Genomic DNA, 14,077 nt, shown 5'->3' on the forward strand with positions numbered 1-14,077 from the left:
GTTAGTACCTCGCAAAGGGCCACAAGATATTGTCACATAAACTCAGAAAAATGCCCTAAAACTTTTAAAACTAAAGGAGGTTTTCTGGGAGCAGCAGATTCATATTTTATGAAAAGTACTAATTGACTATCTTGCAGGTTTTAGTTCTGAAACAAGACCTGGGTTCAAGCAACGGTGTTCTGGTTGTAACATTCCCAGTTTGCATGCATGAGCTAAGTCCTTAGGAACAGCTAGGAGAGCTGTGTGCGGCTAGACTGTAGTTGGACTGTGGGAAGCTCTCAGCAGCAACTCTAGAACCTTCCCCATGTGTGTGCAGAGCCGGTTCTTCGCTTCAGTGTGGAGCCGTGACCGCAAGTGCAGGCATTGCTCATAGGATTTCACCCTCCTCGTAGTCGTGCCTGGTTTTAAACCAGTAACATCTCATTCCTGATAACAAGTGTGCACCATCTTGAAATGGCCTGGATTGTTCCTTTAACAGTGTCCCTGGCAGAACCCAGAGAACCAAATGTTTTGTCATCCACAAAATCAGCAAGGCAACGGAATTCCTTATTTGAGAAAACCAGAGAAATATTTCTTAAGTCTCTATTAGGAAAAATTAAAAAGTTTTCTTTAAGTATTTTTCAACTTCTGTGACATGTGGTAACCAGGAGAAACAGGATACAGAGCACGCACCCCAGGTTTCCATGTTATAACTTCCATTCTTTACAGGTGGGTGTCGGTGAAGGTGGTGTGTTCCTTGGTTACTGAGCTGAAACCCTTGATGGCATTCATTAGTTCCTCTTCATCCACATACTGAAAAGCAAGCAATCATAAATCATGTTCAGTGAATTAAAAGCTGCCTATGTTCAACACTAGGATGTGGTTTGAGACAGACTTTCCTTTAAATTCCCTTCACTGAAGGGATCACATGAGATTCCAGTTAGCTCAATACTCAGAGTGTTACACTGTACAATCTTAGCCTCTGTGAGCCTCAGTTTATCTGTAGAGTAGGGAAATTTGCAATCTGTGTATATATAGTTTATAAGAATTAAAAGAGTAAAAGCCAGGACACAAGCTATTACGCCCTGTTGCTCTCTACTCTGTGTACTGTATTTATCAACAGAGTTAATGTTATGATTTCATAATGAACCAGTAACTTGCCAGGTCTTGGCACCCTCACAGGACTCCACTGACTCCTGCACACGGCCCTTTACTAGAACCAAACACCAAACTCACCTGGCCATTGTTACAGGCAAAGCCTCTGATCACAATCCCACAAAAAGATACTTATGCTCTAGGGTAGGTCCCAGCCACCTCTGATCCTACACTCCTGTAATGATGGTGGCTGCGTGCAGATTATTTGTAATGTTCCATCTATGTCTTCATTGTTACAGGGAGTAAATTTACATTTTGAAAAAAATTCATTTAGCAAATATTCAATTTAATTGTCCCTTCCATTTAAAACCTAGATCTGGAATGGAATTATGTGATTGAGTTATAACAAGATCAGGATTTTTGAAAAGGTTTTTTGTTTTGTGTGTGAGGCAATGTCTCATGTATCCCAGGTGGCCTCAAACTTGCCACGTAGTTAAAGATGACCTTCGGCTTTTGATCCTCCACTGTGTTCCTTGGGATTGGACCCAGGGCTTCATGCATGTTGAGCACTCTGTCACCTGAGCCTCCACCCCAGCCCCAGGAAGAGAACTTTTACCTTCACTATGTATTTAATCTTTCGGAATAACCACAAAGGACTTGGGTGATGGCAGGAACAATCCCTTTGTCATGTTGTCATTAGTCAGAAAGGAACTCCTGGAAGCCACCAACTTTTCGGTGAAGGGAAAGTACAGAGGACTTTGGAGGCAGTGGACATGGAGGAGAGCTAAGCGCTCTGCCAGTTTCTTCTACTAGCTGAACGGAAAGGCACTGCAGTAGATGTCTACGATGACAGAGCGGGATCATTGGTAAAAATCCTACCATGTTCATCCCCTCAGCCACTAGGGAGCTTGAGGCTGATACAAGATGACAGGTGATCCCTCAAAGCCAGTCATTCCTACTATTGGACTAAATTTATGAAAGATGGCACTCATAAATGGTGACTGAGGGCTAGTGATGCATCTCAGTTGGTAGAGTGCATGTCTAGCATGCACAAAGAGTCCTGGGTTCAATCCCCAGTGCTGCATGTTTGTTTTTAAAGGGAGAACATGGAAGCACCTGCCTGTAATGGCAGCATATAGGAGGTGGAGAAAGGAGAAACCTATTCAAGGTCATCCTGAGATCCATGTAGCCTTGTCTCGGATGAATAACAGGAATGTAGTTATCATGGTTTTTGGCTTTCTTAAAGTAAACCAAGGGTTGCATTTTATGCCTTTTAGTCAGTTTCTGTATTTTCTGAGTGTCTTATCATCTAGCAGGACAACAGCAGTCTTACTCCATTAACAGTGTTGCTGCTGCTCTTTGGTTAAGTCAATGGTTTACAACAGAATTGGGCGGGTGCTCAAGGGCAGCGGCGTGTGTACAGGAGGCCGTCAACTCACCAGTCCACTGCTGTGGCCCATAATAGTTTCCCAGAGCGAGTCATCTGCCAAGCCCTTCTTGTCTGGAATGTCCATGAGCTGGCTGACACTGCGGTGGAGAGAGCCCTGGGAGTAGGTCTGGCTGATTTGGCTTTGACTTGGGATCCTTAGTACAGACACACTTCGGCTGCTTCGAATACTCAAAGGCGTCCCAGACCGAGGGATTCTGGTGTCGGCTAATCCCTGAAAAGGAAGCTGCTGTTGGAGATGGACGGGTAACAGCGTGGTTGGGAACTGGTTTTCACACATCATGCTTGAAAGGAGTGATGTTCTAGAGCCTCCTACAACAGAACTTGAACTCGGCAGCTATGAGCATGTGGAATACTGTGCCCTCATTGCCATGAGAAATGTGCCTGTTGTTAGTGGCAGTGCTCTTGACCCCTAGGGCACTCATGTCCTGCCTTGGTGGCTGTTGCTCCCACTGGGGCCAGGCCTGCCAAGCAGTGAAGCCAGGGAGGTGGGGCTAGATTAAGGAGCTCTCTAACTACACACTGACATGGAGCCTGCCTCTTGAACTTCTCTTCTCCCTTGTCAAAAGTGAACCATATTGTTCATGGTTGCCCTCTAAGAGCAATATATATTTTATTTTCAGAGTTCTGGACTGGTGTAGGAAGTGATCCTACCCTTCTTCCTCTCCTCATATTTACCTTGTAGGAATCCAGACTCCATAAATCATCAGCTCTGTCGTTATCACCAGCAAGGCAAAATATCTCCATAACTATAATCTAAGATGTGCTCTTAAGGTAAATTCTAGCTGACTGAAACATGCAAAGTTTCTGATTTCATGGTTCCATCAGTGAAATATTTCTGCTTCTCAGTGGACAATCCACACAGCATGCACAAAGAGCAGATGGCATCCATGCAACACACAGAGGTACCTCAAAGTGCATGGTGTAACTTTTTAGGGTGACACTGCTGGACACATCAGATATGTCAGCCACAGAGTCAAACTGAAAGGAAAAAGCAAATGGGTACATCAGTCTTTAACACTGTTTCAGGGGTTCAGAACCAAGATGGCCAAGAAATACCCTTCACTGGGCAGTGGTGGTACACGCCTTTCTTTAATCCCAGCACTCAGGAGGCAGAGCCAGGTGGATCTCTGTGAGTTCAAGGCCAGCCTGGTCTACAGTATGAAATCGAGATCCAGGACAGGCACCAAAACTACACAGAAAAACCCTGTTTCAAAAAACTCTACCACAAAAGAGAGTCTGAGCCACTAGTGGGCAGCTGTTTTGAGGAGAGAGAATGAATTCTAGAAATCAGAAGTGGTGGAAACCCCAAAGAGCAAGAACAATCAGTGGAAGGTGACCTAGAGGCTGGAAAAGCAATGTGTGACCTTGTCACCAGGGTCCTGGCCAGGATGGAACCAAATGCTGCTGGCATCATGTAAGCAGGTGCCAGTAATGTGGACCATAGCAGCAAACATGAGTGAGACAGCCACAGTACTTACAAGCGAAAAATCTACTTCGGGGAGCTGATGGTTGTTAAAACAACTCCCCAGCCAGGGCTGTGGCTCAGTGACAGAACACTTCACTGGCATGTACAAGGCCTTGGGTTCAGTCTCAGCACAAATTAAAAAAGAGAAGTGATTCCTGTGAATCAAGGAATGTACTCACTCTCAACTGCCCCCAGAACTCAAGCAACCTTAGCAGCCCCTTTTGATGACATCTTGGCTGTCAAATAATAGGACCCATTGAAAGCCTTGGGCCAGTATGTACCTCCACCTTCCTGGGCAGAAGATTGCTTTACAGGATCCTGCAGTGTAAAGTCTGGTAGCCGCTGTGGCCAGGAGCTCATGAATTGGGGAGGATCTTTCTATAACACAGTTGGACTGTACCCACTGCTGAAAATCCCTGTTCTCATCCATGCCTACATAGCTAGAGCTGATAAAAGTCCCAGGAAAACCCAGTAGGCAGCTCCAGGAACACAACACCTATCTTCCACTGCATGTGAGCTAGGGGAGTTCCCTTCTCAGTCAGAAATGTTGGAATATTAGCAACATGCCAGCTTCACCTGTACCTTTGGTGCTAAGCCTTATGGCTTCAGGAACATAGTAACCAGTGGCTCTAACCTGTCAGTACCTGCACTTCATAAGAGGCTCTATAGAAGTTCTCCTCCTAGCCAGTAACATGTAGCTCTGGGTAGACAAGGACACCCTGGGGACCAAGGAAAGAGTCTGCATATATTACATCCTGAACGCTAAGTGTTATCCCCAGTCTCCGAAGCTCTAGGAGTATTAGAGGCCAAATCCACAAGCCTCAGAACTGCCCATATCGACTTGTGAAACCAAACGGAAGTTTCCTGCATATCCTCCCAAGGAGTGGATATGGCAGGGCACATGCCTTAATGAAAATGCTATATGTACTAGTTGATTGAGGGAACGAACCTCACAGCCTGTGGACTTGGGTCCATACTTGCTGGTGCCATGTGTGCTTGTTCCTGTCTTCTGCCACTGTCATTGCCTACAGGACCCAGGGAAGTCCAGCATTGCTTGGCCTATAGATGTTAACACCGTCTTTGGACATCTGTGGTACCTGCAAAGGGCCCCATCCTACATCCTGTGGCTCAAGAACTGTCAGGGCATCACAATCCTTGGCATCACCTGTGCTTGCCCCAAGGAACTTGGTCCTCCCTGTACCCATGCCACCTAGACTGGCAGCTGCTCACCAATCCCAGTGTTATTGGAGCAGACTCTGTTGGGCCTACAGACACATACCCTTGTAAGTCTATGTCTCACTCAAATAAGTGCCACCATGAACTACTGCAGTCTAGGCATTGGAGACTGTTTTTAAGCTCCCTTATAACCAAATGTTCCAAACTGTCATCCAGTATCTCATAAACAACAAAACCCTTTTCCTATAAAAATGGAAGAAAAAATGTTACAGTAGGCATAAATCTAAGGACATAAATGAGAGGATATATGGCCAGTTCTTAATAAGAATTCTCCAATAATACATCTAAATTTGAAGGAAATTTACAAAGTGCCTAAAACAATGAACACGATCCTAAAGAAATTGAGACTTAAGTACAGACGAATACTACAAAGAAATGATGAGACAATGTAGAAGGTAAATGAGGAATTCACTAAAAGATAGAAATCATGAAAAGAACCAATCGGGAATCTTCCATGAATGAAATGAAAAATTATAAAGGAAACTTTCCACAGTAGCATAGGACAAGCTAAAGAAAGAATTCAGAACTTGGAGACAGCTTACTGACACTGGGACATTAAGATGAAAATGGACCAAGAATGATGGAACTTACAAGGCCCATAGTGACGTATTTGCATTTTGAGAATTATAGAAAGTGAGGGAAGGGGGAAAGGTACTGAAAAAAAGATTTCACAAAATGACAATTTTCCAAGAGCTGGTGGGTGGGGAGGAGATCTGTGGAATGCTGACTTCTGGGTAGGACACAGCTGTTGCCAGTCAAGATTCCAGCATGCATCACCACTGTTAGAAGAGCTATTGGCCGTTGCTGGGTGCTGAGAAAGGAAAACATACTTTTCTTTGGGTAGGTCCATACCCCAGTGGATGGGCCCATATACCCATGCACATGTGGGCAGCATTAGGTGTACTGGGGGTTCGTATTAATAGCCATTTAAAAAGGAAAGCATGGAGTTTGGAAGATATGGGGGTAGTGGAGATTAGAGGAAGATAATGGTAAATGTATATGATTAATATAAATTGTATAAATACATAAACATAATACATTTAAAAAATCCCCAGAGATATGGATATCCAGATTTATGAAGCTGAAAGATCCCAAACTAGCTTCATCCAGAATAGACCTTAATCATGGTATGTTTTAGTAAATATTGTGTATATAACTAAGAATTCTCAAAACATTAAGGGGCTACTCAGATTTGCAGCAGAATTTTCACAGAAAACTTATAGCTAGAAGAGAATAGTATTACATATTAAAAATACAGAAGAGGAAACATGCTTAAAATAATACTAAAGTCTTTTCCAGATAAGAAGGAACTTAGGAAATTCTTTGCCAACACTAGGAAACACAGGGACATTCTACCTAGAAATGAAGGTAAATGGTGGTAACTGCTGTTATGAAAACAATGTATAAGACTCATTGGAACACCACCCTAAAAATTTAAAATTAGATGCTGCCAAACAAATACAAGGAAAGCAAAATACAGTTATCAAAATGACAGGAAGTAGTTAATAACATCATTGCCCATAAGTGGATAAAATTCACCAATTAAGAAATATAGATTGGCAGAATTAAGAGTTTCTTAGTTCAGGTCTGTCATCCATGCTAATTAGGAGGCTGAGGCAAGAAGATGGCAAATTCAAGGCCAGCCTGGGCAACTAAGGAAAATCTTAAAACCAAAAAAAAAAAAAAAAAAAAAAAAAAAAAAATGGGTGAGTGGGTAGAGGAGGATAGATATAGCTCAGTGGCAAAGTTTTTTCCTGGTATGTGCAAGGTTTTAGGTTCAGTCTCTGGTATTAAAGAAAAAAAGTATTGCAAGAATAGCTGCATTCATTTCAGATAAAATAGATATTAAAATCTTTACAAAGACAATCATAGTGAGAAAATGATTTGCTCAAGATGACATAAGAATTGTAAAGAGCCAGGCGGTGGTGGCACACGCCTTTAATCCCAGCACTCAGGAGGCAGAGCCAGGCAGATCTCTGTGAGTTCAAGGCAAGCCTGGTCTCCAAAGGGAGTTCCAGGAAAGGCGCAAAGCTACACAGAGAAACCCTGTCTCGAAAAAAACAAAAAAAAACAAAAAACAAAAAAAAAAAGAATTGTAAAGATATGTAAATGTCCTGATTTGAATGAGAATGGTCCCCAGTTGGTGGAACTGTTTGGGAAGGATTAGGAGGTGTGGCCTTGGTTGTCTCAACATGTAAGCTCTCCTCTACTCCCAGTGCCATGCCTGCCAGCTGCTATGCTCCCTGCCATGATAATCATGGACTCATTCTCTGAAACTGTTAGACAAGCCTCCAATTAAATCCTTTCTTTTCCAAGTTGCCTTGGTCATAGTTACTTATTTATTGCTGTGAAGAAACACTAAGACAATGCCCAACATGGGGCTTCCCAATACAAAGTAAATTTAGCTCTAAAGTAAAAGATTAATTCCATAGGAGCTGGGCATTTCAACACCCAAATTTCTTCACTGGGCATGCCATGCAAACACAAAATCATCAAAGAGACAGCAGCGTAGAACCATACTTCAAAGGAAACACATTCCTAACAGTTACTGAACATTTTATCCAGCAGCAGCACACAGATTCCCATCAGAATCTTGAGGATAGAGCAGTTAAACCACAAATCAAGACTCAACAATTGCAGTTCTACTCAGACTATGACAGATTAAAACTACAATCTAAGAATAACAGAGGCAATGGAAAGTGAACAAATAAATACATGTAAATTGAATAACATACTCTTAATGGCCAAGAGGTCCCACAGAAATTCAAAGTCATAAAAACTAGTATGAACACCTATCAGAAGTGGGAAAAACTAGAAATGGGTAGATGTTTGAGCCTATCTAATATGCCCCAAAGTGAATCAAAGTGAACAGAAAATCCAAACAGACCAATAATCAGCAAATGATGTTGAAACAGTAAGACCCTTTCATCTTAGGGCTGGAAAGATGAGTCATCTGTGAGGAGTGTCATGGCTCTGCAGAGTACCAAGTTTTGTTCCCAGCACTTCTGCCTGTAACTCCAACTCCAGGGGAATCTGAGACCTTCTGGCCTCTGCAGGCACTTGAACTCACATGCACATACTTACACATAAACATATAGTCAAAATCTTTGAAAAAAATTCAATCTTTCCCCTAAACTGTCTCAGTTCTGATGGCTTTACTGAGAGTATTTAAAGGATAACTACTTCTCATGCCTTTTAAACTATTCCAAAAATCCCAAATGACCAGAACTCTTCCAAATTCTTTGAGGCTGACATTACCCTGATACCCAAGCCAGACAAACAAAACCCAATACAATAGAGCGTATAGTGCTACCGCACACAGAAGTAACTGTAGACTCATACCCCGCAATGGACACAGAAGCAAGCATTCTCATTACATGTTAGTGATCAAAGTTCAAGTTGATGCTTACATACTAGTAAGACCTGAACCAATATTCCAGCCTGCATGCAGATGAGAACATGCATAAGACACTGGTTTTTAACTCCTTTAGAAGTCATTAGAAATTGCCTCTTGAAATAGCATTTCCCTTTTCACGTCAAAAAGAACATATACCATGATTAGGTGGAATTGGTCCCAGGCATGCAAGGATGGTTCAACATGTACAAATCAAGAAATGCAATACTGTATCATCAGAAGGAAGAAGAGAAACCGTATAGTTCATTTTGCAGAAAAGGCGTTTGATAAAATTCATGGTAAAATTACTAAATAATTGCACATATAATCATACTTCCATGGACTAAACATTTATATATATATAATATATAAATATATAATATATAAATGTTATATATATATAAAGCTATCACTATACTTGGGCAAAAGGAAAAAGCTTGCTTGCTTTCTTTTGAAAGAAGACAATGATACCCATCCTCACCACTGTTAACAGTACTGAAAGGAAGTCTTTGCAAGAACAATGAAGCAAAAGAAAGGTTTAAAGGATATCTAAATCAGAAAGGATGAGAGGTTAATTTGTCTATGTTTGCAGGCATGATTTTATGCATAAATACGTCACCAAAAGCATTAGAATGATAAGTGAATTCATGAGGATGAAAAGCAGGTCACACCAGGAAAGGGCTTGCTTCCCATACATACCACATGGGTTTCCCCTGGAGGGTAGACACTCAGTGGGGTCATTCGTTTTTGAAGAGGCTCTAAGGGAGGTCTCTCTCTGATATATGGCTCCCTGTGGATTTTTCTTTGTAGAATCAAGGACAGAAAAATGGCCAGCAAGATCAGGCCCAGCACCGCCATTACTACGATGAACCACAGCTCAGTGTAGAACTCTGTGATTTTGGTCCCTGCTCCCTTCTTTTCTCCAGGAGTTGTCAGCACTGGGCCTGAAAAACACAGGAAAGGAAAAGATTCTTTCAGTAGGCAATCTTGTGGCTTGTGGTGCTGTTTTTTGATAGTGAAGCAGTCTTGTGTACTTGTTTCTAACTACGTGAGCTAGAGTGATGGTTTGGGGTGCTTCAAGGACAGTGCTGCAGATCACCATCACCTTACAGGGATGAGGCCAGCAGTCACAGTGCTACAGATCACCATCACCTTACAGGGATGAGGCCAGCAGTTCACAGATCACCATCACCTTACAGGGATGAAGCCAACAGTCACAGTGCTGCGGATAAATATCACCTTACAGGGATGAGGCCAGCAGTCACAGTGCTGCAGATCACCATCACCTTACAGGGATGAGGCCAGCAGTCACGGTGCTGCAGATCACCATCACCTTACAGGGATGAGGCCAGCAGTCACGGTGCTGCAGATCACCATCACCTTACAGGGATGAGGCCAGCAGTCACGGTGCTGCAGATCACCATCACCTTACAGGGATGAGGCCAGCAGTCACAGTGCTGCAGATCACCATCACCTTACAGGGATGAGGCCAGCAGTCACAGTGCTGCAGATCACCATCATCTTACAGGGATGAGGCCAGCAGTCACAGTGCTGCAGATCACCATCACCTTACAGGGATGAGGCCAGCAGTCAGTGCTGCAGATTTCCATCACTTTAGAAAAATGATTGGTGGTGAAGAGACAGTAAACTAGATTTTGAGACATAAGATCTTTTCAACTGTGAATGTCAACAGCCTGTTCTAACAGCTTTCCCGAGGCTTGTTGCCTGGCCTCTGTTAATCACCCAAAGCTCTACAAACCGTCATCTCAAATACACTAGTACACTGGGGGAGCGTCCTATGGAGGGAAGTATTGGTAAAACCACTTTCCTGGATTTGTGTGCTAAAGCTGGCATTCTCTTCTTAGCCCATGGCCAGTCTAAGTTCACATTCAGTGAAGGTTCCAGTTTGGATATGTGTGGAATGCTTGCTCCCTTGGACAGCAGTGTTCAGAGATAGGTCAATGACAGGTGACTAGATCATTAAGGCTGTTGCCTCACTGATGGGTAAATCCGTTGTTGAGTTTGTGGCTTAGTGGGCTGTTGAGCGGTGAGGCCTGGTTGGAGGAAGTAGGTCACTGTGGGCATGACTTGAAGGGTGTACTTGGTTCAGACCCATCTCTCTCTGCTTTGTGGTTGTCATGAGGTATGAGGTAAGCAACTATGCTCTGTCACATGCTTCTTACCAGTGTTCAGAGTCAGAGACAGTAGGGCCATGTGACCGTGGACTGAAATCTCAAAGGGGTGAGCCTAAACAAGCCTCCTCTTTACGTTGTTTTTCTCGGGTCTTCTGATGCGGTGAAGGAAAGCTGAACAACATGATAAGAATTTAGGATTTCTAGATAGGAAAAGTAAGCAGTGGTAGGATTACCTTATCTTCTGTGTGGGGGACCGAAGCGGGGCACAAGGGAAAGGGGGCTATGGGGTCCTACAGAATGGTATTAGGCAGTGGAATCATGCCATCGGGCTGGCTAACTGAGTGGGAGAGGGTCTTAGGTCAGCCACCCACCCCTTCACTGAGAACAGCTTGTAGGCTCACAGCTGTGATGCAGCCACCACCCGGGCTGGCCTGAATCTGAGAGCCAAAGCCTTGCCTTCTGAATGCCAATGCCAGCAGCTGAGTTTTGCTGATGGCAGTGAAATCTGCTCCTGGGACACCTTCCTGTTTTCAGCAGATCAGGACCAGAGGGCAGGGAAGACATGCCAGGGCCTGATGTGCACACTTAGCGGGAGTCGTAGAAGGCAACTCAAACTAAGTTTGAGCCCCGAGAGGAGGGTACACCTTTGCGAACCTAACTCTACTTCTGATCAGTGACATAGTTTGAAAAGTCACCAGTGCCCTGGGCCTCTCCTCCTCACTTCTGAAAGAAAAAGTTGAAGACAAAGCTCCAGCAGGTTAGAAGCCCCTTCACAGTGAGAACCAGCATGTGGTGTTTGAAAACTGAACCCTGGCTGTGCACGAGAAGGGTTAAGTTCCTGTGTGTGTTGGGGGGGGGCACAGGGCTGGGGCCCCAGAGACTGATCTGATGGGCTGTGTGTGCTCTTTGCACAGGACCACATGGGGAATGAAGGGCAGGGTGCCCGAGGGGAACCTCAGAGGGAAAAGCTCACCGCAATAGGAGACACAGTCTCTGCCTCTTCCCCTGCTTGGAGGCTGCTCCAGGCAACAGAACAGGAACTCTTTAGAAATTATATCATAAAAATTAAAACTGACTAGAGAGATCAGCTGGGCAGCACATCTCTGAACAAGCACAGCCCACAGTTCCTTCCCTCTGCTCTGCCAAGAGCTTGCCTCTAGACAAGAGGGCCACCCTCAGCACCACGGCTGCAGTGGGAAGTTCCATTTGTGCTCAGGAGCTGACTGGAAGTTACTGCCCTGTGATAAAGGCTGAAAACAGGACCGTGGCTCATATCCCCTTTTCCTTTTAGACTGCACTTTTACTTTAAGGGGCCCTGCCTTGCTTATCCAGTGCCGGGGTCATAGTCAGGGGATGAATTTCGTGGTTGGGAGCTGGCTACAAGAAAACCTGGTCCGTAACTGGAGTCAAATGAGTCTCTCCAGTGGTTGATGTGGAGTACGGATCAGTCAGCAGGTGGTACTGGGCCCCAGTGTCACCATCACTGGGCAGGGCATATTTACAAGACACAATCTCCATTCCCCTCCCTTCTGTATATGTGCCAGCAACCTGAGGATCTATCTAATTAACAGGCATACAGAGCTGATTCTTAGGAACATGTAAGCCAGAGAAACACAGCTGAAGAAAATGTCTGGGTCCAGGAGTTGGTAGGAAGACCACATTTGGGTGAGTGAGCATCCATAGATGTTTGCAGAACACTCCTGAATAAATTCCGGTGTCCTCCACTGTCCAACTGGGAAATTGGGTTTGTTGAAGATATCAAATGGATTCTTTCCTGTCTTGCAGCTCTGAATAAAATGAGATTAGCTATATTGGAGGGTCATGTTAAGTCTGAGAGATTATATGGTATACCCAATATGCACAGTATGGACAGCTGTTGATTGGAACTGTATGTGTGTGTGTTGGAGGGGGCCATGCCGAGGGCAGAGGACAGCCTTGCCCTCCACCTTATTTGAGGCAGGGTCTCCTGTTGTTTGCCAGCTGACCCGTGAGTGTCTAGGGACTCTCCTGTCTCCACTTCTCATTTTGCCTTGGAAGCACTGAGATGACAAACTATACTACCATACCTGGCTGTAAGTGGGTTCTGGGGATTCAAACTCAGGTCCTTGTGAATGTGTGCTAGGTGCCTTCATCATTGCGCTATCTCCTTAAGTCATCCTAACTTGTGAAGGATATAGATAGAAATGCCCCCAGTTCACCACTGTAGGCTCTGACTCTAGGACATTGTTAGGCCCATCAGGAACTGAATTGGCCACCTATTGTCTCCCATCTTCTCATCCTTCCTGGATTCTCTCTCTGCTACCTTTGTGTACATGAAGTCATAAAATTCCTTAGATAAAATTTTTAGTTCAAAAGAGAAGCTTTATCAGGTCTCCCCAATATTTGCCACATTGACAACTCAATGACTTGACTTGAAAATAATACTAACTCCTTGTCTAGTAGAAGTTTCATTAGGATCTGGAAAGTTTTCTTTTTCTTTTTTCCTTTTTTTCCTCCTCTTCCTCCTCCTTCTCCCTCCTCTTCTTCCTCTTCCCCCTCTTCCTTCTCTTCCTCCTCTTCCTCCTCCTCTTCTTTAATGACATACTACAGTTCCTTCAAAAAGGCTACCATGAATGTGTCAACAATGTCTATATGCAGACATCTGCCAGTCTCTTGAGGAAAATGAGTAGCTGATACACTAAACGTAAGACAAGAGAAATGTTTACCAAACCCAGTAGTGGCATCATACTGGAACAGTGGAGTCTTAACACTTCCCATGTCTGTTGTGCAGGTGACCTGGAAGAAGAAAGCTAGACAAAAAGAAAGAACTGGTAAATCTTTAGTCCTTTAACACCAGCTAACAGGGGCGTCATCTTGAAAGAGCAATGAAAATACCACTCCAGAACGAACAGAGTGTTAATGTTACATGTGATGATCAGTTCTAACTGTGGGGGATGGTCATGATGGTGTTCATTGATGTGGGAAGACCCAGCCTGAAAGTGGATGGTGCCGTTTCCATTTCCTGGTTCTGGGTTCTGGACCTTATAAGAGTAGAGGAAGCTGCTGAGTACCCCACACATACATTCATTCTCTCTGTTCTTGACTGTGGCTGAAATGTGACCAGCTACATCAGGTTCCTGCTGCCTTGACCTCTCCTCAGGGATGGACTGGAACCTGGAACCATGCTCCCCTTAACTCCCTTTTGGTCAGGGTAGTTTTTGTTTTGAATCACAGCAGCAGAAGTGAACCAGGGCACGACAGTTTAGATGCCAATGGTCCTGCAAAGGCCAACGGCATCTCAGTGGTAACTGTTTCCTGAGCAGTGCTGTGAGGGAGAGGGACCC

At 44.2% G+C, this 14,077-nt stretch overlaps 1 protein-coding gene across 1 annotated transcript in view; it reads right to left on the reverse strand.

Annotated features, from left to right (window-relative positions):
- Nucleotides 1–214: 214 nt before the first annotated feature.
- Nucleotides 215–14,077, reverse strand: part of Ush2a (usherin) — a 697,985-nt gene continuing 684,122 nt past the window's right edge. The window contains exons 68-71 of the mRNA XM_059281179.1: nucleotides 13,460–13,543; nucleotides 9,319–9,563; nucleotides 2,514–2,735; nucleotides 215–792 (exon numbers count right to left, since the gene is read on the reverse strand). Of these exons, the coding sequence (XP_059137162.1) occupies nucleotides 703–792; nucleotides 2,514–2,735; nucleotides 9,319–9,563; nucleotides 13,460–13,543 (641 nt within the window). The 3' untranslated portion in view covers nucleotides 215–702. The remainder of the gene's footprint in view (nucleotides 793–2,513; nucleotides 2,736–9,318; nucleotides 9,564–13,459; nucleotides 13,544–14,077) is intronic.

The sequence above is a fragment of the Peromyscus eremicus genome, chromosome 15 (genome assembly GCF_949786415.1).
Source record: "Peromyscus eremicus chromosome 15, PerEre_H2_v1, whole genome shotgun sequence".
NCBI lineage: Eukaryota > Metazoa > Chordata > Mammalia > Rodentia > Cricetidae > Peromyscus > Peromyscus eremicus.